General features: G+C 38.7%; 4 protein-coding genes across 4 annotated transcripts; 2 read left to right on the plus strand and 2 right to left on the minus strand.

The window, feature by feature from the left end:
* The first annotated feature begins 66 nt into the window (after window positions 1–66).
* On the plus strand, window positions 67–3,898 carry LOC109151191. Its single transcript, XM_019299109.1, has 6 exons — window positions 67–951; window positions 1,111–1,773; window positions 2,050–2,103; window positions 2,572–2,665; window positions 3,301–3,743; window positions 3,890–3,898. The coding sequence occupies exons 1-6, from the start codon at window positions 67–69 to the stop codon at window positions 3,896–3,898; spliced, it is 2,148 nt and encodes a 715-aa protein (XP_019154654.1).
* Window positions 3,899–7,085: 3,187 nt separating this feature from the next.
* Window positions 7,086–7,928, minus strand: LOC109151192. The gene has a single exon (XM_019299110.1). It carries the CDS (start codon window positions 7,926–7,928, stop codon window positions 7,086–7,088), a length of 843 nt encoding a protein of 280 aa, XP_019154655.1.
* Window positions 7,929–11,929: 4,001 nt separating this feature from the next.
* LOC109151193 lies at window positions 11,930–12,991 on the plus strand. The gene is made up of 2 exons (XM_019299111.1): window positions 11,930–12,052; window positions 12,155–12,991. Exons 1-2 carry the CDS (start codon window positions 11,930–11,932, stop codon window positions 12,989–12,991), a joined length of 960 nt encoding a protein of 319 aa, XP_019154656.1.
* A 7,042-nt stretch (window positions 12,992–20,033) lies between these two features.
* LOC109151194 lies at window positions 20,034–20,954 on the minus strand. Its single transcript, XM_019299112.1, has 3 exons — window positions 20,748–20,954; window positions 20,589–20,663; window positions 20,034–20,465 (listed from the first exon to the last, which is right to left on the minus strand). The coding sequence occupies exons 1-3, from the start codon at window positions 20,952–20,954 to the stop codon at window positions 20,034–20,036; spliced, it is 714 nt and encodes a 237-aa protein (XP_019154657.1).
* Window positions 20,955–27,086: the final 6,132 nt, after the last annotated feature.

Here is a 27,086-nt window from a genome sequence, read left to right on the forward strand (position 1 = left end):
AATCCACGCACAGTTCGACAGATTGTGGGCCTTGCGTCCAGTAAGAAGCCTGATTTTGTGTTTTTGATGGAGACCAAGGTACCACGGATACATGCAGAACGGATCCGGGTTACGCTTGGCTATGAAGGTTTGTTTTATGTTGATAACGATGGTTTGAGTGGAGGAATGGCGCTTTTGTGGAAGAAGAATAATACGGTGAGATTTTTAAGCTATTCGCAGAGTCATATTGATGTGGAGGTTAGCTTGTTTAATAAGTTATGGCGCATGACATGCATTTATGGTATCCCCGAGCGTGGTAGGCGGGAGGAGACATGGGATTTACTTGGTACTCTCAAGACTAGATCCTTATTGCCCTGGGTGGTGATAGGGGATTTTAATAATCTATTATATCAGCATGAGAAGAAGGGGGGAAATCCGTATCCTAATAGTCTGTTACGGGGTTTCGGAGATGCTCTGGATGACTGTGGTTTGATGCAAATGCCAATGAGGGGCCATCAGTATACGTGGCAGAAGGGGAAGGGGACGCCGAATTGGATAGAGGAGAGATTGGATAAGGCTTTAATAACGAATGATTGGGGTCTGCTCAATGAGAATGCAATGCTGGAAAATATTCGAACTCGGGCATCGGATCATTCGATCCTATTCCTCAGTATTAATGCCATTTGCATGCCAAGGAGAAGGGGACCGCGGAAGTTCAGATTTGAAATGGCTTGGCTATTGGATGAGGGGTGCAAAGGAGTAGTCGAAACGGCCTGGCAAGAGGGGAGAACGGAGGGATTGCTGCACTGCCAGCAGTTGTGTGGAGAAAAGTTGATGCGGTGGGGTGGAGATCAGTTCCATAAATTTGGAAAGCGAATTAACCACCTGCAGCGGAGGCAAGATGCCATAAGGAATAGACGAGATTTGGTAGCTCTCGCTGAGTACCAACAGATTGAGAATACCATGAAACGAGTAGAGGCCCAGGAGGATGTGTTTTGGAGGCAGCGGGCCAAGCAACACTGGCTACGCGGGGCTGATGCGAATACAAAATTTTATCACAGGTATGCTTCTGCACGCCGGAAAAAGAATTTTATTTCTACTATTAAATGTGATGCTGGTAACTGGGTGGAGGGGGATGATATGCATGTTGTTATACAGAATTACTTTGAAAATATTTTTGCCTCAAATGAACTGAGTTGTAATGATCCACTTTTTGGAGTCCTAACCCCACGAGTAACGTTCGAGCAGAATGTGATGCTAGACCGCCCTTTTGAAACTAATGAGGTTAAAGAGGCTCTTTTTTCAATGTATCCGGATAAGGCACCGGGGCCGGATGGGTTGAACCCGGGTTTCTACCAGCAGTTTTGGGGGATAGTGGGAGGAGATGTATCTGGTTTTGTAATTAATGCCTTGAATTCCTGTGTATTCCCTGAAGGATTGAATGATACTAACATTGTCTTGATACCGAAGAAGGAGATGCCTGAGACAGTAGCAGATTTAAGGCCGATCGCACTGAGTAATGTCATTTACAGAATTATGGCCAAAATGATAGCAAATAGGATGAAAACATTGATGGGAGGATTGATCTCAGAATCCCAGAGTGCTTTTATCCCGGGAAGGCTAATCACGGATAATATCCTGGTGGCAGCGGAGGTGGGGCATTATCTGAATAGAAAGCAATGTGGTATAGTGGGATGGAGTGCATTAAAGCTAGATATGTCAAAGGCCTATGATAGAATGGAGTGGAACTTTCTGGAAAGGATGCTGACTGTTATGGGTTTTAGTGAGAAGTGGGTAAAGCTCATCATGATGTGTGTAACGACTGTTAATTATACTGTAATGATTAATGGTATAGAAGGGGGGCACGTAAAACCAACCAGGGGACTCAGGCAGGGAGACCCGCTCTCTCCGTATTTATTTATTATTTGTGCAGAGGCTCTCTCGATGATATTACAGTATGAACAGTTGGCAGGGTCAATACATGGGTGCAGAGTAGCAAGGGGGGCACCGCCTGTATCACACCTATTTTTTGCGGATGATAGTCTCCTATTTTTTAAAGCAAATACCCAGGAGGCAGGAGTTATAAGGCAGTGCCTTGCAAGGTATGAGAAATTGTCAGGCCAGGTAGTGAATTATAATAAATCAAATATATGTTTTAGTAGAAATACCCAGGAGGCTGACAGGGCACAGGTGGCGAATTGTCTGGGGGTGGTACAAGCACCAAATTTTGGAAAATATCTGGGCCTACCATCTTTTGTAGGGAGAAACAAGAGAGATGTTTTTTCGTATGTGAAGGAAAAAATCAGGCAGCGAATTGGTTCGTGGAGTAAAAAGCTACTCTCTCAGGCTGGTAAGGAAGTATTATTGAAAAGTGTAGCACAATCTATGCCTACCTTTTCGATGAGTGTTTTTTTGTTACCTGAGACAGTTTGTCAGTCAATTGAGCGAACTATGAATAAATATTGGTGGGGCAGTGGAAGAGAAAGGGGAATACATTGGAAGGCATGTGACAGGTTGTGCATACCAAAAAAGTATGGCGGTATGGGTTTTAAAGAGCTGAGGGCTTTTAATATAGCAATGCTAGGTAAACAGGCATGGCGATTTTTAACAGACCCAGAAACACTTGTAGCCAAAATCTACAAGGCAAGGTATTATCCCACAACCAGTTTTACAGATGCAACTATTGGTAATTGCCCGAGTTATTGTTGGAGAAGTATAATGGCGGCCCATGCAATGGTAGTCTCAGGGGTGCGAAGGAGGATTGGGAATGGACAGACAACCCTAATATGGGGACACCCGTGGTTACGAGACAATCCTAGCCCATTGATTCAAACAGAAATGCCGCAACAATTGAGAGAGGCGCGAGTTGCAGGACTAATTGATTTACAGATTCATACCTGGATCCGCACATTCTGTCTGATTTATTTATTCCTGAAGATGTGGAACGAATAAATATGATCCCTGTTAGTCCTGAGTATGAGGACTCATGGTATTGGATGAGTGACCCAAAGGGGACATATACAGTAAAGAATGCCTATAGGCATATTGTGGGAGATTATGAGAATAATCCAGCGAATTTTGATAAGTGGATCGCAATGTGGAAATTAAAAGTACCCCCGAAATGGAAAACGTTTTTGTGGAGAGCCATATGTGATATTTTGCCAACAACCCTTAACTTGATATTTAAAAGGGTGGAGGTGGACCCAACTTGCCCTATGTGTGGTTTAGATCATGAAGATGTGTTACATGCTTTAGTGCTTTGTGAATATTCTAGACTTGTTTGGAATATAACACAATTACCTATTATTAATATGGTTGCAGACTCGTTTACAACATGGCTAAAAGGGGTTATGACAGTCTTGACGGAGGAGCAGGTCCGGTTAATGGTAGCAATATTATATTATATTTGGAGAACCCGGAATTCAGCTGTCTGGAAGGGATCAATGATGCGGCCTGCCCGGTTGGTCAGAGCAGCCACCGTAGCACTGCAGGCGTATGGCACTGCTCATGTTGGCCGAACCAACCCGACACCGGCGACGGACCACGTGAATGGTTCAGGAGGGGGTGGTCTACGATGTTATGTGGACGCGGGTTTCCGGCACGACACGGGCGAGGCTACTTACGGCATGGTAATTATAGCGCCAGATGGCTCGTTTGTGGCAGCGAGGAATGGCAAGTTACCAGTTTGTTTTTCACCACTTATGGCGGAGGCTCAGGCATACAAGGAGGCTTTGTCCTGGCTACTTGAACGGGACACCACATCAGTAAGTTTACTCACGGATTGCATGGAATTGGCAGCGATATTCAGGCACCATCATACGCCGATCCATTCGTACGTTGGGGTCACAGTTGACCAGTGCAGGACGTTTATGTCGTTATTTAATCATATTACTTTGGATTATATTTCTAGGCAGGTTAATTTACATGCGCATACTTTAGCTACGTTAGCATTTACTCAGGATCAAACTATGTACTGGGATGCTATCCCACCTGACACTATTTCGGCTTTGATTCATTAATACAATCGCAAGATTGACCTTCAAAAAAAAAATATGATTATCCATTTAATTTTTCCGTTAATTCACCGTTAGTCTAATTCTAATATTAAAGTCTAATATAGAATTATAACTACACCATTAATCTAATTCTAATATTAAAGTCTTAATAGAACTTAACCACAAATCCTAATGTCGGAATCTCCTCAAACAATATTAGTATATATTTAATATTTTATGCCCTAATTTTTATTTGTTCTCCCTTATGTTCCGTATTTGATTTCAATCATACCTATACAATTATTTTATTGACAATTATAATCAATCTTGACTATATTATCTTGCATTTGTAAACTTAGAATTACCTATTTAACCCGTACCGGCTTAGCTCAATGGTTTAGTGGGTAGTATTTGGGAGAAGAGACCAAGGTTTGAACCTCGGCGGCGGCAGTGCGGGAATTATGTCCAAAGTGGGCAGAGTCCTTGTGCGTATCAGCATTTACAAACTCCCACAATGCTCTGTCGGGTCGGAGTGTGGGGGGCCCTTGGGTTGGAGACTCAACCTTTGGGAGAAGAATTATCTATTTAAATACGCAAATTCAACCTTCAATTATCTATGCATGAACAATTTCAATATAATCCTGCCTTAATATACTTTAAAGTACTTATTTAAAAAAAAAAATTTGGCATTATCCCAATCGCGCAATGCGCGTAAAAAACTAGTTGTATAGTATAAAAGACTATTTTGTTGTAATTGTGGTGCCCGTTGGCCCGTTAGCTCCTAACCGGTGTATTGTAAGCAATATAATCTATGAACTAAAACAGGAAATGTAAAAGAGTAGAGAGAAGTGATAGTAAGAATGACCAGAATTAGAAGAAATCAGTGTGCCCTTTCATTCAAGCATTGTACAGTATATATACACAAGAATGGGTAGCTGTTACAAATCTATTCATTAAGATTGACTGTTACAAATTAGGCCATTAAGCCCTATAATAATGTCCATCAATCATGTTTTATAACACTCCCCCTTGGACATTATTTTGTCATAATCATGCCTCGTTAAAAACTTCACTAGGAAAACCACGTGGGAAAAAAACCTAGTTGAAGAAAAGAGTACATGATATATAAAATCATATATTGTATGATTGATTTATTAAAAACCTTAACTTAAGAAAACCCTGTGGGAAAAAACTTAGTTAAGGGAAAAAGAATACAACTATAAGCCTTCAAGGCATAATCTTCAGGATTTTGGGGTTTGTCTACTTAAACATTTATTTTGTAACTTTTCTTATTGGCATCATACCCATGCTTCGTTAAAAACCACACTAGAAAAACTTAATGAGAAATACCTAGTGAGGAAAAGAGTACATGGTATGTATATGTTGCAAAAGGTACAATTGTTAGTCTTTTAAGACCCAATCTATGGGATTAATTTGAGTTGAATGTGCTTTCAGTCTCCCCCTGAAGATAATAATCTTCAAAGTTTAAATATTCTAAATAAAATATTTGTTTTGATAGGGAATATGATACACCCTTCGAGATTGTTACTAGAACTAACATTATGTATAATGATCTAGTGACTCTTCTGGAGCTCACATGGATTGAATATTGATGCTATGTATTTTGTTTAATATTCTTAACTATACCCATTTAATATTTGTATAACATAAGCTTTTAGATAATTAATGTGGGTAAAACAAAACATAACCAGTTTAGGATTTGTCATCAAGAATATCAATTAAAATAACCAATATCCAAGTAGCCAAAAAAAATCCTACTTAGTTACTCATATATAAACAAACTTTGTATCTCAAAGATACATGTTGCGGTTTTCATTTTTCTCATTTTTGAGAACTTTTAATTCTGCATATCCTATTTTATCATTCTGCCAGTTATGTAGCGGAACTTTAATGACATTCATTTTGGGAGAGTATATTCATTTAGCTACGAACTCTCTTTTATATTTACACCACCTCATTATCCTTGTTTCTCTTTCATACACATACCCATTTTGTAACCTACAGGGTTAATGGTGTATACGTTATAAAGAGCATTTATCAGCGAGTTGAGCTATATATATGCCTTTAATGGCTCTTTTTATACATTAGTTAATTAGGGCACTTCTAGTGCCTAACTCTGGATCCAGATATAATATGAGCAATTAAAGGTAATTGTGTTGTCGACAACTTTAATATTTTCATAAGTTTCTCCCACATATAAAAGCTTTTATAGTATTTCTAAGTCAACTAGATTATAGCCATTTCCCAAAGATATTTGCATCTAGTTGTTCCGCATCTCAGTATTGTGATTATTTTGGTGCACCTATAAACTTACTGAGCTTTCTCGTCTTCTGGACGTACATAACTTCTTAAGATTTTTCGAGAGTGACAAAAATTCTTTACTAGATCTAGTTCTTTTGGATTCTTATTTTTCACTCTTTGGCAGATAGTTGCAATTATTTTATGAACTAATACGTGATTTTGAAAGATGAAGATCATTTCATTCTGTGTAATTTCTCGGCATTCTGACTCATATCTCCCCCTAATGCCGCGAACCGATCTTCATAAAGTATGAAGTCAGTGATCCTCTGACTTTAGATTTTCAGACAACTGACAGAGGCATACAACCAATGTGTATTTGATAGCCTCTAGAGATATGCCATGGTGGTGTGACAGTAAAATAAACTGCATACTGCAGATTTTGGGAAATGTACGATTTTGAAATCACGTATATCAAGTATAAGGGAGAATAAGGATATGCAGTGTGCCGGAGGTTTAGAATTAAAGCATGGAATATTTTATTTCCCCAACAAGTATCCGGCAAACAATAGAGTATCTTATTTTTGAAATTCATAGATAAAGAATTATCCGAAATTCATAGATAAAGGATTATTCAAAAACAATAGAGTATCTTATTTTTGAAAGATATATGCTCGCATGCATAAAAGAACGAAAATGATGTATGAAAAGAATGAGACACTCATACTTGGTCTCCATAATCCTTAAGCTCCTCGCCTAATAAGTCATCACTCAAATTGAGTAAGGTGTTTGCTTCAGGCAATGCAGCTTGAGAGGATTCATTTGTCTTCCGGTCATTATTTCGTTGTATCATCATCTGGTAGGCTTCGACCAAATGTTTTGAAGTGCGACACGTGCGGGACCAGTGTCCTTTGCATCCACATTTATAGCACGTATTTTGCTGTCCTTGACGAGTTTGATCTTCGGGTTGCTTATTCTGGTCCGAGAATCTCCGTTATTAGCTCCGCTCTTGCCACCTCGCTTCGGGCCCCTACCGCGGCCTCTTCCTCGCCCTCGACCCCGTCCCCTCCGATTGTTGCTTGATTGGGCAACATGGTGCACTTCAGGTGCAGGTGCAGCACCGGTTGGGCGTGCATTGTGGTTACGCATCAACAATTGGTTGTGCTTTTCAGCGACCAGTAACGCAGAAATCAGCTTTGAATGCTTAGAATAGTTTTTGGCCCTGTACTGCTGCTGGAGTACAAGATCATTAGCATGAAATGTGGACAAGGTTTTTTCTATCAAGTCTGTATCTAAGAGTTCCTGCTCACAGAGCTTGAGCTGAGATACGACCTTGTGTAAAGCTGAGTTATATTCAGTTACTGATTTAAAATCCTGGAATCGGAGGTTTAACCAATCGAATTGTGCTTGTGGCAAGATTAGTGATGTCTGCTGGTCAAAACGATCTTTAAGGGATTTCCAAAGGGCATGTGGGTCTTTTTCAGTGAGGTACTCATTCTTGAGATCATGGTTGAGGTGGTGGCGGAGGAAAATTAGGGCCTTAGCTTTCTGAGCGTCATCGCTCGGGGAATTTTCAATGATTGTGTCTTGTAGTTCTGTTGATGTGAGATAAATCTCAACATCAAGGGCCCATGTCAAATAATTGCTTCCATCTAGGGAAAGCTCGGTGAATTCACGTTTCACGATGGCAGCCATAATCTATTGTTTTCAAAAGAAAATTATTAGTTCTGGCTAAACTTGATGGCGTAAATCCAAAGCCTAATTTTATAATTCACATAATAATAAAATTATATATTATGCAAGACAGAATATGCATAGAAATTCATCATATTATCCAAATAAATTGCAAAAAAAATAGCAATTTAATATATAAACATATTCAACCATAATATTCAGATAATAGGCCCAAAACAATTTATACATTTATACGTATATCAGAAAAGATTAATAAATAATCATAAGCCCCAAAAAAAACATAATGTTTTGAAATGGGCCCAAAATACACTTTTCTGTTAAAAAAAATACGGGCCAAAAAATACCCAAAATGGGTTTGACTAATTAAAACAAAAATTAGAACCCTATATCAGATCAAAACTGCATTGGATTTTCATATTTTGCATCTGATGTCAATCGATCGATTTTTATAACTTTCATCTCCATCTTACGAGATGGATCGATTTTTATAACTTTCATCTCCATCTTACGAGATGGATCGATTTTTATAACTTTCATCTCCATCTTACGAGATGGAGATCTGCCCTCTGGCTTGCCAAGAACCCTCGCCGGAGGTTCTGGATGTTCGCGGATCTCGCCAAACGCGCCCGAGCGGAATGCGATTGCAAGAAAAGGATGCGAACACCTCTGTATGTGCAGAAGGTTTCCTTGCACTTTATTGATGCGGCTAGTCAGATTGATCGGCCAAGCATTACCGATTAGATGAGCCGCGAGAAAAAAAATAACAAAACAAAAACAAGAGCGGTCACAATGTCTGGGATGTTGAACCAGAGCCGCTGCCGCCCTCTGCCAGAGAGTCGTGCTATCGCGAGCCGCCACCGCCCTCTGCCGGAGAGCCGTACTGTCGCGACTGCTACCGTCGCCGCCCACCACCGGGCTTAGATCAACGACCAAAACAGTTTTTTTTTTTTTTTTTTTTTTTTTTTTTTTTTTTTTTTTTTCGAAAAAAAAAAAGAGTATACATACATTCGACTTTTTCGAAAAAAATATGTATTTCTTTATTTCGAAGTAAATCATTTTTCGAAAAGAAAATTTTGTATACATTGAGAATGCTGTTATTCTGTAGATTCTGAAAAGTATATGTATACAAAAAAACATAATGTTTATCTGTATATGAAAAAAAATATATGTATTCGAACATTCATATGAATTCGGATGTATATAAAAAAAAATGCTTAGACATATTCCACATAAACAGAAACTCATAGTATAAATATGCAATTTGAGACATCTAGAAATAATGCTTAGAAAAATCATAAAAGTACCGTTCACCGGGACCGGGATTGAGCGTGCTGATAACGTGTTGTAATTGTGGTGTCCGTTGGCCCGTTAGCTCCTAACCGGTGTATTGTAAGCAATATAATCTATGAACTAAAACAGGAAATGTAAAAGAGTAGAGAGAAGTGATAGTAAGAATGACCAGAATTAGAAGAAATCAGTGTGCCCTTTCATTCAAGCATTGTACAGTATATATACACAAGAATGGGTAGCTGTTACAAATCTATTCATTAAGATTGACTGTTACAAATTAGGCCATTAAGCCCTATAATAATGTCCATCAATCATGTTTTATAACATATTTGTATTAATTTATTTTTTACTTTTATTTTATTGAAGATTTTAAGTGTGTTTTTGGTCCAATTGGACACACTAAATCTTCAGGCACTTCTTTAAAGTAAATTAAAATTCTGAAATAAATTTTAAAATGGAAGCTGGATTCAGGTTAGAAGGTTTGGCGCATAAGCATCGCAATTTATATCCTACACCATGGCGCGCGTTGCACTGTGCGCTCAGATGCAAAACAACGTCGTTTTAATCTTCTTTTTTTTTTTTGAAATTTTCCGCCCCAGTGAATGGCAGTTATTTTTTTCTCTAAAAAAAACCCCTGTTCAAAAAATGTACATAATGTTATACTAGAATACACATAATTGTATACATGAATGTACATAATTATATAACAAAATATACATACTCTTTTTAAAAGATAATACACATAATCTAACATAATACATAATAAACATAAACTTTTAACATAATACACATCAACTCTTAACATAATACACACAAATTTTCTGATTCGGATGTACATAATTGTATAAAAAAATGTACATAATTGTATAAAAAATATACATAACTGTATGAACAAATACACATAATTGTATGAACAAATACACATAATTGTGTGAACAAATACACATAATCTCAGCAACTTCCTACCGCGCCTCCCAAAACGACCCCAAAACGACGTCGTTTTGAGAGGCGCGCGGCGCACAGTGCTATGTGCGCCGTGGTATAGGGTGTAACGATTGCATAAGCATTCTTTGTGTCCAGGAGTAGATTCCTCCCGGGAGTCATATATATTTTATATTTTTAATTAAAATTTAAAATTTTAAACACAAATTTAATATTTTAAACGGTTTAACTTTTTTTAAGATTTGTCTCACAAATCAAGATCTATGAGATGGTCTCAAATAAGTCTCTGTTTAATTTTTAAATGCGTAAATTCCATCCATCATCATTAAAACAATTACTATAAAAATTAAATCGTAAGCAAGCCGAAATAATATAATATTTGATGGAATAAATGGATATGGATGGACTTGAATTACTTAACCCAAATACCCAATAATAAAGGAAATAATAAATAAATGACTAATGATATGAAAAGACAATAACAACACGTTTGGTTCACGGAATGAATTTTGAGGTAATAGGAACGCTATTCCATAAGAAATGGAATAGGCAAGGAATAGACTTTATGAATTATATTACCGTGTTTGGTTGGTTTAAGGAATAGAAATGAAATATGTTTTAAAATACATAAATGCCCTTATAAAAATATGTGGTGGTGTCGATGGTGGCGGTGTTGCTGATGGTGGTAGTGGCGGCGGCGACGACGGTGGTGGTGGTAGCAGCAGTGGTGTCGGTGCTGGTGCTGGTGGTGGCGGCGGTGGTGGTGGTAGCGGCGGGTGGTGGTGGTGGTGGTGCTGGTGGTGGCGGTACTGGTGCTGGTGGTATTGGTGGGGTGGTGGTGCTGGTGGCGGTGGTGGTAGCGGCGGCGGCGGCGGTGGTGGTAGCGACGGTGGTGGCGATGCTGGTGGTGTTGGTGGGGTGGTGGTGCTGGTGGCGGTGGTGGTGGCGACGGCAGCGGTGGTGGTGGCGGTTGTGGTAGCGGCGGCAGTGGTGGCGGCGGTAGCGACGGCAGTGGTGGTGGTGGTAGCGACGGTGGTGGCGATGCTGGTGGCGGTGGTAGTGGCGGTGGCAGCGGTGGCGGTGGTGGTAGTGGCGGTGGTGGCGGTGGTGTTGGTGGGGTGGTGGTGCTGGTGGCGGCGGCAATGCTGGTAGCGATGGTGGTGGTGGTAGTGGCGACGGTGGTGGTGGCGATGGTGATGGTGGCGGCGGCGACGGTGGTGGTGGTGGGGTGCTGGTGGCTGTAGGGGTGGTGGGGTGGTGGTGACGGGGGGTAAAATAGGAAGTAGAAATTTTAGGCTATTCCTGAGAACTCAGTAATAGCCTAATACTAGGGGGGGCCCTGGTAATAGCTATTACCTTATCTGGGGAAATAGGGTATCACTGGGAATATTATTCCCAGTAATAGAAACGGTTACCAAACAAAGGAATAGACCTATTACTAGGAATGCTATGCCATTCCCGGCCTATTCCGTGAACTAAACGAGCCATAAATGTGTGTCACGGAGACAAAGATTATTGTATTAATGTTTCTGAAATGCCATTACAAGAGAATGTGTGATTAGATGATAATGATGATGGTGTCTTAACAAGACAACTTCAATGGTATAATACCAATGAGTCTCTTAACTGTCCCCCTAAAAAGGAGGGATTAGTTGCAAATACTTGAATCACGCCCGGTCTCGTGGCCGGCCCCCACTTGGTGTCGGTGGCCGAGGCCTGGGGCTAAGGCCTAGGTTGAGGCCTAAGTCGAGCACGAGGCTTATTAGAACATGTGGGAGAAGGGTAGCTGGCAGGAGGTTAGAAGGGCACCTCGGTTTGTTATTTCTGTTATAACGGCTTTTGTCGCTTGTTTCTATCGAGGTATATCTACCCCTCGCATGCTTCTTGTACAGGTTGACAAAACAGACTTCCAATAACGACTTTCCAGTTCACAATCTGCTTCCTCTCTTCCATCTCTCTCTTCGCTAAATCGAACTTTCGTCATGGTATCATAGCCATGGCGTACAAGCTACGCCGTGGTGGTTACCGGCGCCGGAGAGGCGAGTCAGCCGGGAACTCAAGCACCGTCGATGAATCAGCCACCGATCCACACTGTTCCGCATGTAGTCTCGCAGAGAGGCCAAGTTGAAGATATCGAGAACCCCCTGCATCTCAACGTCAACGAGAGTCCAAACAACATCCTTGTTAGTCCACCGCTCACAGGTAGTGCTAACTACGGCTCGTGGAGTATCGCCATACAAGTCGCTCTAGAAGTGAAAAACAAGTGGTCGCTTGTTGATGGGAGCACAGAAGCACCAGACAGATCGCAGATCCATTATCCGGCGTGGAGGAGGTGTAATCTGATGGTCAAGTCCTGGATTCTGAAGGCAGTTCATCCCTCAATCGCTCAGAGCGTGTTATACATGGATGTCGCGAAGGATGTATGGAATGATCTACGGAGGAGGTTCTCCCAACGTGATGCGCACCGCATTTCCTATTTGCAAACTGAGATCTACGGATTGAAGCAGGGGAATCTCTCAGTGAACGAGTATTATACGGAGTGTAGATCACTTTGGGAAGAGATGAATAAGATGCGGCCTCTTCCGATCTGTAAGTGCATTCCAAAATGTTCCTGCGATTTAGTTGATCAAGTCAGAAAAGATCGAGAAATCGATCAAATCATACAATTTCTACAAGGCCTAAACAACGACTATAACTCTCTCAAATCTAGCGTTCTAGTTCTTGATCCGTTGCCTGACCTGTACAAAGTGTTCGTTATGGCTGAGAAACTGGAGAGACACCTCAATGACACGAATCCTAATCTGGAAATTGTCCATGCTAATGCTGTCTAGAACAGCCAGAATATGGAAGAAGTTGTCGCTGCGGCGAATTTCCATAATAACAGAAAGAATCCGAACTCTGGAGGGGGAAACAAGAATGCCAAGTGTACCTATTGTGGCATGACCGGGCACACCATTGAACGTTGCTACAAGAAACACGGCTACCCACTGGGGTGGGTGCCGGGTTACAAATCTAAGGGAAAACAATCGACAATGGCAGCTGCTGCAAGTTCTGATGCTCAGATGAACATGGATCATGATCAAATGCAGAAACTGATATCTCTCTTGCAGGCACAAATCGCACAAAGTCACACCTCTATGACAGCAGCTGTATCCCTAGCTCCCAACTTCAATACTGAGACACAAAACCAAGGCAAGTCTCATATAACTTCTCATATAAATTCTGTCAATCTATCCGCTTCTACTTGGATACTCGATTCGGGAGCAACTGACCATATAGTTTGCTCTCGTGATTTTTTTGATGATTATCATGCTATTGAGGGAGCTACTGTTAATCTACCTAATGGAGGAGAGGTTTCTGTTCGACACAAGGGAAATATCAAACTGACAGATGATCTTTGGCTACGGGATGCCTTACACATCCCAGACTTCAAGTTTAATATTGTATCCGTCAGTAAATTACTCCAAAATTCTTCTCACACCTTGGTTTTTGATTTTGATCAGTGTCTGCTTCGGAGTCTTGGGAAGACCATTGGTTTTGCTAAAGAAGAAAGGGGTCTATACCTGCTGATTCAACCTCCTAGAATCAATGTTTGTAATCGTTTTGTTTTGCAGTGTAATAGTGCTGAGTTGTGGCACAAACGTTTGGGGCATTTCCCTATTAATAAGATGCATCTAATAAAGAACATTTCTGCTTCTCATCAAAACAGTTTACCATGTGATGTGTGTCATTATGCTAAGCAGAAACGTTCTTCATTCCCTCAAAGCAATACTACCACAGAAGAGTGTTTTGATCTAATTCATGTGGATATATGGGGGCCATTTATGGTGAAATCTTTGGGAGGTGAAAGGTACTTTCTCACTATCGTAGATGACTATTCAAGATACACCTGGGTTCATCTCATGAAGAGCAAATCTGAAACACGCACAGTGATAAAGACCTTCCATAGGCAGATTCAAACACAATATGGCAGAGCTATAAAAGTCCTTCGAAGTGACAATGGCTTGGAGTTTAATATGACAGAATTTTTTGCTGAGACTGGTATGATTCATCAAACTTCATGCATCAACACACCACAACAAAACGCGGTGGTTGAACGAAAACACCAACATATCATGAACATTGCTAGAGCTCATCGATTCCTAACTGGTCTTCCTCTTGAATTTTGGGGGTTGTGTGTTCTCTACGCTGTATTCATTATCAATAGGCTGCCATCCCCTGTAACTGAGTGGTTGAGCCCTCATCAAAGATTGCACAAAAAGGAGCCCAATCTTGACAATGTAAGGGTCTTTGGGTGTTTGAGCTATGCAGCCATCCTCTCTCATTCTCGGCACAAGATGGCGCCTCGTAGCAGACGTTGCATCTTCATTGGGATGCCTGCCAACGTCAAGGGTTACTTATTGTATGATGTCCAAACCAAGTCCACACTCATATCAAGGGATGTGATTTTTTATGAGGATCACTTCCCCATGATTGATCAGTCTCTCCACAGCCAAAGGAATGATAATCCTTCACTACCGAATGTGCCAATTGATGAGGAATTCCTAGAGTACAATCATGGCCACATGTTCAGTGACAACAATGAGCCCCCACATAATGTGTTCAGAAGCAGCAATGATGAGGCCCTTCCTAACAGCACAGGAAGAAGTGAAAGCCATTATAAACCAGTAGTGGATGATCGAATTGAAGTGGAGCTCTCCCTAGATGATCATACTGGAGTTGAGTCAAATTTGGAGGACCACACTGGCAATAGCAGAAATTCATCACACACACTTCCTGGTGAAGGATCAAATATGGAAGAAGGTGTCAATGATCTCACTACACTGCCTAGAAGATCAAACAGGCAGCGCAATATTCCAACCAAGCTGCAAGACTATTTCTGTGATGCTGCTATAAACAATAGGACTTCTCCCCACTCCATATCGAAGGTAATATCTTATGTCAATCTCACTCCCTCACATAAGATATTCTCTTTGGCAGTTTCGTCCATCAAGGAACCCCAAACGTACAGCCAAGCTATACAACACGAATGCTGGAAAAAAGCCATGAACGCTGAAATTGCTGCTCTCCAAGACAATCAGACATGGGAATTATGTGACCTACCCCCGGGAAAAACACCCATTGGGTGTAAATGGATATTCAAGGTTAAACTTAAAGCCGACGGCACTATGGAGAGACACAAAGCGAGGCTTGTGGCAAAAGGATATACCCAACAATTTGGTGTGGATTACCTTGAAACATTTTCTCCGGTGGCAAGATTGACTACCATCCGAACTTTCCTTGCTCTAGCAGTTTCCAAGGCTTGGCATATCCATCAAATGGATGTGAATAATGCGTTCTTGCACGGTGATCTCCATGAAGAAGTATATATGGTATTGCTTCCCGGATTCCAGAATGAAAAACCCAACCAAGTGTGTAAACTGCTACGGTCTCTCTACGGCCTCAAGCAGGCAAGTCGCCAATGGAATGAGAAATTGCGTACTGCATTAGTGCATAGTGGCTTCCATCAATCCAAGTCTGAGCCATCCTTGTTTACCAGAGGCACTACTGATAGTTTCATAGCTCTGTTAGTATATGTCGACGATATAATTGTGGCCAGTGCAGACATCAACATCATAAACTCTGTTAAACGGTTTCTAGATGAAACGTTTAAAATCAAAGACTTGGGGCCTCTTGGGTACTTTCTGGGCATTGAAGCACGCAGGACTGATGACGGCATGAACATATGTCAACGAAAATATGCTCTGGATATACTGGAAGAAGCTGGATTCCTTGAGTGTAAACCAGTGAGCACTCCCATGGTGCAATCTCTGAAACTAAGCCGAGAAGATGACACCCCTTTGGCTGACCCTACGAGCTGGAAGGATGTTGTATCTCACAGCCACCAGACCCGATATTGCCTATTCTATCCAACAACTAAGCCAATTTGTCGACTCTCCCACAGACAAGCACCTGTTGGCGGCACATCGCGTTCTGAGATACATCAAGCAATCTCCTGGACAGGGCTTATTTTATCCCTCCAACACACAGTTGCAGCTGCAAGTTTTCTCAGATTCTGACTGGGCAGCATGCAGTGAAACAAGGAGATCGATCACTGGCTATTGTCTATTTCTTGGACAGGCTCTTGTCTCATGGAAATCAAAGAAACAAATGACAGTTTCAAGGTCCTCTTCGGAGGCCGAATACAGGGCATTAGCTGCAACGGTATGCGAGATACAATGGTTGGCTCACCTTCTACGTGATTTACATGTTGAAATGAAGAAGCCTGCGACTCTATTTTGTGACAACACCTCAGCCATAGCCATTGCTGAGAACCCCGTTTTTCACGAACGCACAAAACATATCGACATTGACTGCCATATAGTTCGAGAAAAGTTAAATCAAGGCCTCATCAAATTGCTGTCAGTCACTTCTGCAAATCAGGTCGCGGATGGCTTCACAAAACCCCTTGCCACGCATTTGTTCAAGCTATATGTGTCTAAGCTGGGCGTTCAAAATTTATACGCTCCAGCTTACCGGGGGGGGGGGGGGGGTATTAGAACATGTGGGAGAAGGGCAACTGGCAGGAGGTTAGAAGGGCACCTCGGTTTGTTATTTCTGTTATAACGGCTTTTGCCGCTTGTTTCCATCGAGGTATATCTACCCCTCGCATGCTTCTTGTACAAGTTGACAAAACAGACTTCCAATAACGACTTTCCAGTTCACAATATGCTTCCTCTCTTCCATCTCTCTCTTCGCTAAATCGAACTTTCGTCAAGGCTTGGCCTAAGCGACCTGGGGTCAAGCGCGGGGCTTCACCCGGGAGTCCGAGTCCAACCAGACCCGTCTTGTTCCGCTCTACAAAATCAAATTATTCTGGATCTATCTACAATATATTCATATATCCAGATCCATCTCGAATATATCTATCAATATTCATTAATTGAATCATAAAAATATGACAGGCTATGTCATAGGTCATGCCATCTTTAACCAATTCACATGATGTAGTTGTATATTTCTACTTTTAAGGGAGATCAATCTCTAAAGTCTTGTCTTCGAAGAAAACACACATTATCCTTTGATTTTTTTCCCTTTTTTAATATTATTTTTTGTCATATATCACCGCCCCTTTGGAATTATCGGGAGTGGAGAGTAGGTTCGTTGGTTGTTGACTGGCTTGGAACTATGGGGAATACGTAACTTGTTTGGTCAAGAAAAAAAGTGTATTTAATTTATTGCTTTATGTAAAAAGCGACTTTACAAAGATTAGGTAGTTGTAAAGAAGAGATAATTCACTTTTTATTTTAGATTAAAATGATATTTTATTATAAATTAGTTTGATGAGTGAGTTTTTTCTCACAAAAATGTATAATACTAATTATAGATAAATTAGTTATTACTCATAAAAAAATGTAATATTTATTATGAAAAATGTAATACTTTAAAATCAAAATATAATATTTAAAAGTAAAAAAATTACTTTTGTGAGAAACTATAATACTTATCAGTAAACACTGTAATACTTATAAAATATCTAATTCATCTCACGAATAAGAATTTATGAGGCGGTCTCATCATATGCGATTTTGACTAGCTTAACATATTTGAAATGTTTTTATATGAAGAAATGTGCCAAGCAACTTATGCTCTGGCACCTCTATGGCTCTCTTTAAGGGAAGGTCACAAAATCGAACTCCTCAATAGTTTGAAAAAATATATAACAGATACTACCTCTACTAATAGAGTTAATAGTATTAAAAAAAAAAAAATTCTTCTGAAACATTTTGGGTCAAATACTATTAATTTAACTAATTTTTGTCATTCAATTTTTCAAATATTTTGTGTCAAAATTTGTTGATTTGAAAACAACAAAAATTAAAGTGGCCAAAATCGATGAATTGACAATCTAAAACAAAAAAAAAAAAAAATGAAATGTTACTGTAGCAAAAAAGATAATAATAAAAAAGACATTAATTCTTATAAATAATTAATTATTTATATTGTCAAATGAACCTGTAGTAAAATTAAAATGATATTTTAATATTATTATAATAAATTTGTTATGTATATAAAATGAAACTGGATAATGTAATTAAAATGATACTTTAGCGTTACTATACTAAAACTAGTGTGTGTGAAAAATGAAACTAAAACAGTGCTCGTACAATGGTCCACGTTGCTACATGGATCATGGTCCCCAGTAAAATTTGCCAATTATTATTTGGACTGTTTTCTGTAAAACCGTCTCACTGGTCTCAATTCGTGAGACATGTCAAATCTAATAAAAATGGGTCATAATAGAATTGCACATATAATCAATACTTTAAACCTTATATATAATACTTTATATGATAAATGTAGTACTTTATATTAAAATTGTAATAGACAATTTGTAGTAAATAAATAAAATAATAACATAAGAAATTGCAGATATCATTAATACTTTAAGCCTTATATATAATAATTTATAGCATAAATGTAATACAAATTTTACAACGAATACAGTAATAACATAACAAAATTGCATATATCATCAATACTTTAATTTAAACTATATATATATATATATATATATATATATATATATATATATATATATATATATATATATAATACTTTATAGTATAAATGTAGTACTTTATACGAAAATTATAATATACAATTTACATGAAATAAAGTGACATTACATAGTAGAATTGCATATATAATCAATACTTTAACATGACATTTGGTTTATGGAATCCATTGGGAATGAGATATATATCATTCCGTGAAATATAATTCGCTGTTTTGTTCTATTTTTACAACAAGGAATATAATTCCACGAAACGGGTCATTCCATTTGCAATGGGAATAGCCATTCTCAATGCTCCCCTTGGTTTAAGCTATTCATAACCCATTCAGAATAACTATTTTTTATTATTCCAACAATACTCTTATAAATCCTTTAAATAAATACATATATTTTCAACCTTCCTTCAACCTCCTACGGTTAATTTGTCAACATCCCATCATCACTAAGGTAAGATAATATGTTATATATATATATATATATATATATATATATATATATATATATATATATATGTGTGTGTGTGTGTGTGTGTGTGTGTGTGTGTGTGTGTGTGTGACTACAAAAAAACACCGAAATAGCGACGGACAAATTCCGTCACTAAGTAGTGAAAATCCGTCGCTAAAGTGGTTAGCGATGGATTAGTGACGGAACTCGTCCGACACAAAATACCCCGTCGCTAGAATTTAGCGACCGAAATTTATTCCGTCGCTATACCTAGCGACGGAACTGTCCGTCGCAACCTGGAGATATTCCGTCGCTAATGTTCTTCCGACGACGGATTCGGAGTCAAAATTTGCGACCGTATAATGACGGACTAGTCTGTCGCTAGATTTAGCGACGACATTTCCGTAGCTAAAAGTATTAATTATCCATCGTTAATGTCTACTTACAATAATCCGGCGACGAGATTTGCCACGGCCTAGCTACGGATTGTTCCGTCGCTAAATATAGCGACGGAAATGTCCGTCGCTAGCTTTCGTCCTATCAGCACTATTTTTATTATTATTATTTTGAATTGAATTTCATTTAGCTACAACTTATTATTTCCGTCACTATTTCGTTACCTTTCTACCATATTTGTCCGTCGCTAAATTCTAAAAATTAATAAAACTAATGTACCTGCTAATTAATATAAAAAACTTGCATTAAAACTATAATATAGTACTTGAATAATGTAATTATAAAATATATTATATTAAAATATTTAAAGTCAATAACAATAACAAGTCAATAACAATAACATAAGTATAGCAATATATAATGTACTAATGTGACATCATTAGAACTAATACCAAATATTATAATAAACATATAATCTAATCATCTCCTAAGTTTTCATCATTTGAATTAGCTGAATGTTGAGGTTGAGTACTTGGAGTGGATAGCATGCCGTTGCGACGCAACTCATCCATCAAACTTGCAATCTGAGCTTGCATTTGAGTTCTTTCAGCTTGTAATTTAGCTTCCATCTCACCTTGTAGTTTAGCTTCCATCTCAACTCGCATGGTCTCTAACTGTTGATTCACCATCTCCTTCATTGACTCTTGTTGAAGTTGTGAAGTAGCAGATGATGAACTACAGTTATTCTCAGTGATAAATGCAAATGACTTAGTCCCTAAGCCATAAATACGCTGTTTTTTTACCCCACCAACAACATCCACATACAGTTGTGACATGTTTATAACTGGTGGCTCATTTGACCCTTCCGCCTCTAGGATTGCAGCATCACGCCGTGCTTGTATTTCGTCCTACAATTAAAAATATATCCCAAATAAGAGAACTATATAAAGGCATATAAGAATTGTGTCTATTTGATAATATACGGTTATTAGGTTATACTTGCAGCAATTTTTTTTTTACCTCTCATCAACGAATGTACCATCCTTCTTTTTGTGCGTATGCTCAAAGCACTCATACGGATCAGGGTCCTTTTGAAGCGTAGCTCGCTATTAAACAAGCACAAACAATAATATGATACTTAAATCCGTAAAATATGTACAAATAATAATTTTTAATGTTAAATGTATTACCAATGCGTGAAAGTGCTCAATACTTGATCTAGATCCTCCGGTATGTCGGGAACATCCCGTACCAGGCCCGGCTACGTCACTCATCCTATTTTTGCGTGCTTGCTCAGATTTAGCTTTCACTTCAGGCCTATCCCAATATGCCTCCCAAATGCGCCATGTATCTTCATGTACACATTCTGGCTTCCAAGCTGATGTCCGCTTCTTCATTTTGGAGACCAAATCTGAATAGCGTGTGGCTGCTTGTGTAAAAAACGCTTTACGAAATAAACAATCATGCATATTTTCATAAGCCTCCGGTACCCACAGGCGGTTTAGCCAGAGAAAACATAAGTGCCGGTACCCACAAGCGGTTTAGCCGGCAAATAAACAACAAAAGAAAATTTTTTTAGTTCACTGCTATTAATTCAAATCAGTTGATTAGATTACTATGTTAGAGATTAAAACTTTTTGGCCTTGGTTTTTACCCTCCAGGCAACTCCTTGTTCTACCTTAAGTACTAAAAAAGATTCAAGATAGCAGCAGCAATATAGTTTCCTCCTAAAAATTTGCAACTCTCCCTCTCTTTTCTTCTTTTCTTGGGGAAAAGAGAATGGTATGTAACACACAAATCAATCCGCGAGTATAAAATTTTGTGTCTTTAAACAAATTCTAATTCTAATTTTTTACTTCCTACTATGTTTCTACTCCATAGAAATACATTTATCATTTTCCAAATCAAAATTAATATTCTGCGTATTTGTTAATTCAATTAACATTATTTTACTTCCTACTGCGTATTTACCAAACAAGGCTAATCATTCATTATTTTAAGCAAAACATTATTTGTTTATGAAATCTTATAATTCAATTGCATCCATCAATTGAATTTATGTATCTATTTCTGTATCTATTTCTGTAAAGAAGGGCAAACAATTATTTATGTATCTATTTATATATGTATCTATTTGACTCTAGAATTAATCAAACAATGTGTTCGGAGAGTAGATGAGGAAATTACCTTCGCAGTTGGAGAGCTTTCGCCGATTCGCCGATTCGCCGTGGAGCTTTCGTCGGAGAGTAGAGATGCGGTGGAGCCTTCGTCGGAGAGCAGAGACGCCGGCTGTGGGCTGTTGCTGGTGGGAGGGCTGCGATATGCGAGAGAGAAGAATAAGGGCTTAGGGCTGCGCTATTCCAAACCCTTAGGACTTAGGAGAAGAATGAGTAATTAATTAGGTGTGGTTTATGAACTCTAGCTACGGATTAACATTCTCTCATTATTTTTTATTAAAAGTAAGAGCTGCGACATTAATTAAATTATCATTCTTGTTCCTAGCGACGGATATCGATTCCGTCGCTATGAAACATTTAATAAAAAAAAATTTACTAAAATTAATGACGGATTTAATAGTCTGTCGCTATTGAACTCATATGAAAACACCTTGTGGACAACTTAGCGACGGACCGATATATCCGTAGCTATTCAACGCATACGAACGAAGCCGTTTAGTCATCTTAGCGACGGATTTCACCGTCCATCGTTACATAGCTACGGATCAATATTTCCGTCGCTATGTACTCTAAAGCCGTACTAATTCTAGCGACGGATATGAGTATCCGTCGCTAGACTTGAATCTCGAATACATGAAACTTAGAAAATAGCGACAGATGTTTAAGTCGGTCGCTAGTATGTAGCTAGAACAATTTCGAAATTAACCCACGAAAAATCCGTCGCCAATCCGTCACTAAGTTTTGCGCCAAAAATTCCCGCTAATAGTAGCTACGAATTTAACGACAACACTCATCCGTCGTAATATCCGTCACTAATCCGTCGCAAAAATCCAATTTAACAAGAAAACTAAATTCCGTCACTAAATAGTCGCTATTCTGTCGTTAAATTAGCTACGGAATGCGTCCGTCTCTAGATCCGTCGCTATTTCGGTGTTTTTTTGTAGTGTGTGTGGGGGGGGGGGGGGGGTGTAGTGTGTGTATGTGTGTGTGTGAGAGCGCACGCATATATGCGTTGGAGAAATTCTTGAGAGTTGATTCACTTTTCCTTTTGTGCTTTGCTTGACCTCACAATTCTCTCTTGGTCCAAAACTTTAATAATGATTTTCCGATTGTTGTTTTCTACATTTCATATGGGTGGATATTATACATTGAGAATGAGTGATGCAACATCAGTTTTGGGATTGTGGAATGGAGACTATACTAGAAAATTAACTTGATTGTAAAATTAGAAGGCTTCGAACTGATAGCGGTTTAGAATATGAATCAATTTTTTTAAATTTGTGTGTTAAAAAGAATGAATAATACATGAAGTAACTGATCCGTAAAGAAATGATGAATGTTATGCTTATTAGTTCTAGTTCTCTTGATAATAGAGTGCTACCTAATGGTTTTGAAAAAATCCTTAATGAACTATGGAAAGATTATACCCCATGTTTAAATTATTTCTAAGTGCGGGAGCATTTAGCTAAAGTGGGCTTACCGCCTTATAAGATGATTAATATTGGTCCAAACACTTTAGATGTTGTGTATGTTGGATATGTTCAAAATAGTATTGTTTACCGATTTATGTGCTTAGATAACAATATGTGAATATAGATATGCTCAATTTTTTGAGCACATTTTTCTTGTGAAGTCTGCTACCACTTGCTCAAGTGTGCCTTCACATGATCTTGCATCTTCATCTAGACTTCTATTTGAACCAATGATAGAACCACCTAAGAGAAGTAAGAGGTGTATAACATAAACGAGTTTTTGCTAAAATTTTATTACCTATCTAACAAAACTAGATGATCTTGATAAGATTAATGATAAGGTTGTGTGTGTTCACATTTTAGCAGAAGAGCCAAAAAGTTTTAAAGATGCCATGAACTTTGTTGACTCTAATTTTTAGAAAGAAGCTATAGACAGTGAATTAGAATAAATTAAGTCATAATCATACATGGGAACTAGTAGACTTGCTTAAGGTTTTAAACCAATAGGTTGTAAATGGGTTTTTAAAAGAAAGATGGAAACAGACGAAACAATTGAAAGGTTTAAATCTCGGTTGGTAGCCAAAGGTTATACACAAAAGCTTGGAGAAGATTTTTTCTATAGTTACTCCCCAGTTACTAAAATAACCACAATTTGTGTCTAGCTTGTTTGCTCTAGCATCTATGCTTAGGTTATTGGTACACCAAATGGACGTAAAATCTACGTTCTTAAATGGTGATTTAGATGAGGAGATATATATGGAGGAACCCCCAAGACCTGTAACTCCTGGACCATAACATAAGGTATGTAGACTTAAAAAGTCCTTATACGGCTTAAAACAAACACCAAAACAATAGCATGGAAAATTTCATAACACAATATTAAGTCTATGTTATATTGTTAATCGTCCGGATGCTTGTGTTTAGACCAAATCTATAGGTTCTATCTTGCGATAATATGTCTATATGTTGATGATATGCTTATTTTCAGTGTGAATATCAGTGCTATAAATGAGACTAAAAGACTATTATCTACCAAATTTGATATGAAAGATTTGGGGGAAGCCGATGTGATTCTAGATTTCTAGGGGTAAACGTTAGTAAAATTGAACATGCATACCTTTTTTCACAAAGTCATAATACTAAGAAGTTTTGAAAAAAAAAATTCAACAATTATGATGTGACACCGTCTAAAACCCATCATATGATTCTAGTGTAAAATTGAGAAAAAAAATCAAGGGACATATGTGTCCCAAGAAGAATATGCAAAAATAATTAGTCTTATGTTTTTTTATTTTTATGAATTACACTAAACTTGATATAGCCTATGTAGTGAACAGGCTCAGCAGTATATCCATAATCCAAATGGAGAGCACTAGAGTGCTCTTAGACGGGTCCTGAGGCATCTTAAAGGTACAAATGATTGTGGTATTCACTTTGGAGGATTTCCATCTATATATGTTGGAAGGCTCTTGTGATGCTAATTGGGTATCTAATAGTGATGAAATTTTCTCCACAAGTGGATATTTCTTCACTATGTGCGGAGCTGCTATATCATGGAAATCAACAAAACAATCATGCATAGCTAGATCTACTATTTAATCAGAAATCATAGCTCAAGATCTAGCAGGACAAGAAGTAGAATAGCTAAGAAGCCTACTGGCAGATGTGCCATTGTGGGGGTGTCCAACATACACCATCAATTCCTATACATTGTGATTCACAAGTTGCGATATGTGTCGAAAAAATAATGTCTATAATGGAAAGGGAAGGCACATTTGAGTCAAACATGAGTATGTAAGGCAATTAATTGCAAATGGCATGATCACAATGAAAATTGAGATCTGAAAGAAATATAACAAATCCCTTAACAAAAGAACTTAACAGAAAATTAGTTCTTGAGTCCTTAAGGGAAATGGGGTTGAAACCCTCAAGGTGAGGAATCTATGGTAAACAACACTTTGCTGGTGAAGATGAGACATGGAAAGATTCACATCCAGTATTTCAGATCTATGAATAACTACTAAATAATGTGAGGCTGAACATAAAATGTTCTTAATAACTTATCGCCTAGAAGAGGCGCTCTATGTAGGGATAAACATGAGAAAGTCAACTATTTGGGTGTGAAGGTAATCTTGACCTTCTTTGAAAGACATGTAGTCTTTCTAAGAGCATCCATGAGCAAACATAAGGTAAAATTAGTCAAAAGAGGTTTTGACTTTCACAGAATGTACATTTTTTTAAGAAGTAGTATGTGTCATAAAGTTCAAAACTTGTATGTTATGTGAGTTCAAGAGGCACCTTGTAAATACTAAAGTCAAATGTGGAAATGGGCAGAACCTTTTTCTGATGAGGTTAGGAGTAGGAGCAAGAACACTTGGTCTGAAGAGCAAGATGTTCATCTCTTAAAAGCACGGTGCTCATCTCTTAAGAGCACGATGCTCATCTCTTAAGAGCACGATGCTCATCTCTGAAGAGCACGATGCTCATTTCGAAAGAGCAGGAGAAAGAGCAAGATGCTCATTTCGGAAGAGCAGGAGAAAGAGCAAGATGAAGTTGCAGGAGATGGTTTGCTATAAATAGGCAACTCCTCTTCATCCAATCTCATCCCATTCCATCAGGAATTCTCCCATTAGCATAGCAAAATATAGAGAGTAGAATAGAGAGTTATATTTGTAATTCCTATTTGTAATATCCTTTTGCCAATACAGAAAATCCTTCTTCAAATTGCCTTTATTTTGTGTATGATTTATTTTAAATCTTACACTAGAAATATTCTCATTATTCCCGGTCCGAATTGCCGCTGGTATTTTGGTGTTGTGAACCGTATCGATCCTATCAAGTGGTATCAGAGCCCCAGGTTGGTTCATCGATATATCTGTATTGTATCGTTTATGTTAGAACTCATACTGGTAAAGTGATTGTACATGTCTAGGAAAAGATCTCGTTAAGACTTGGTATTTAAGCAGTCCATTTGTGACTCACCTCTCTTCTCCAGAAATATTTTCCTGGTGTACTGTTCACAGGACCGGTAGTTTTCTATTATACGATACTATTTAGATATATTGTTCAGGATCAAGAACACCACTTACAATGACGGCAAAGTACGAGATTGAAAAGTTCAATGGGAACAGTTTCTCGTTGTGGAAAATGAGAATGAAAGCAGTTCTCAGGAAAGATAACTGCGTTGCAGCAATTGAAGAAAGGCCAGCCGATTTCACTGACGATGCCAAGTGGACAGAAATGGATAGCAACGCTATTGCCAATCTGCACTTAGCACTTGCTGATGAAGTTTTGTCAAGTGTGGCGGAAAAAGGTACGGCAAAAGAGATATGGGATACTCTCGTAAATTTGTATGAGGCCAAATCACTGCACAACAAAATCTTCTTGAAGAGGAAGCTATACACTCTCAGGATGATGGAGACATCCTCAGTAACTGAGCACATCAACACTCTCAACACTCTATTTTCACAACTCTCGGCGTTGAGTTATAAAATAGATGTGAATGAACGTGCTGAAATTTTACTCCAAAGTCTACCGGATTCATACGATCAACTCATTATCAATCTAGTCAACAACAAGGAGGTACTTGTCTTCGATGACATTGCAGCTGCGGTTCTTCAAGAAGAAAGTCGGCGCAAAAACAAAGAAGATAAAGTTGGAACCTCACAACAGTCTCAGGCGTTGACAGTGACAAGAGGAAGATCAACGGAGCCTGGCTCCAGTGGGAGTCACAACCGAGGTAGATCAAAGTCAAGGGGTAAGAAGAATGTCAAGTGCTTTCACTGTGGCAAAAAGGGGCACTTCAAGAGTGAGTGTTGGCAGCTCAAGAAGGATGGGGCCAAAGGCAAAAATTCCGAGACATCAAATGCTCAGGGATGTG

This window comes from Ipomoea nil, unplaced genomic scaffold (assembly GCF_001879475.1).
Source record: "Ipomoea nil cultivar Tokyo-kokei standard unplaced genomic scaffold, Asagao_1.1 scaffold2283, whole genome shotgun sequence".
Lineage (NCBI taxonomy): Eukaryota > Viridiplantae > Streptophyta > Magnoliopsida > Solanales > Convolvulaceae > Ipomoea > Ipomoea nil.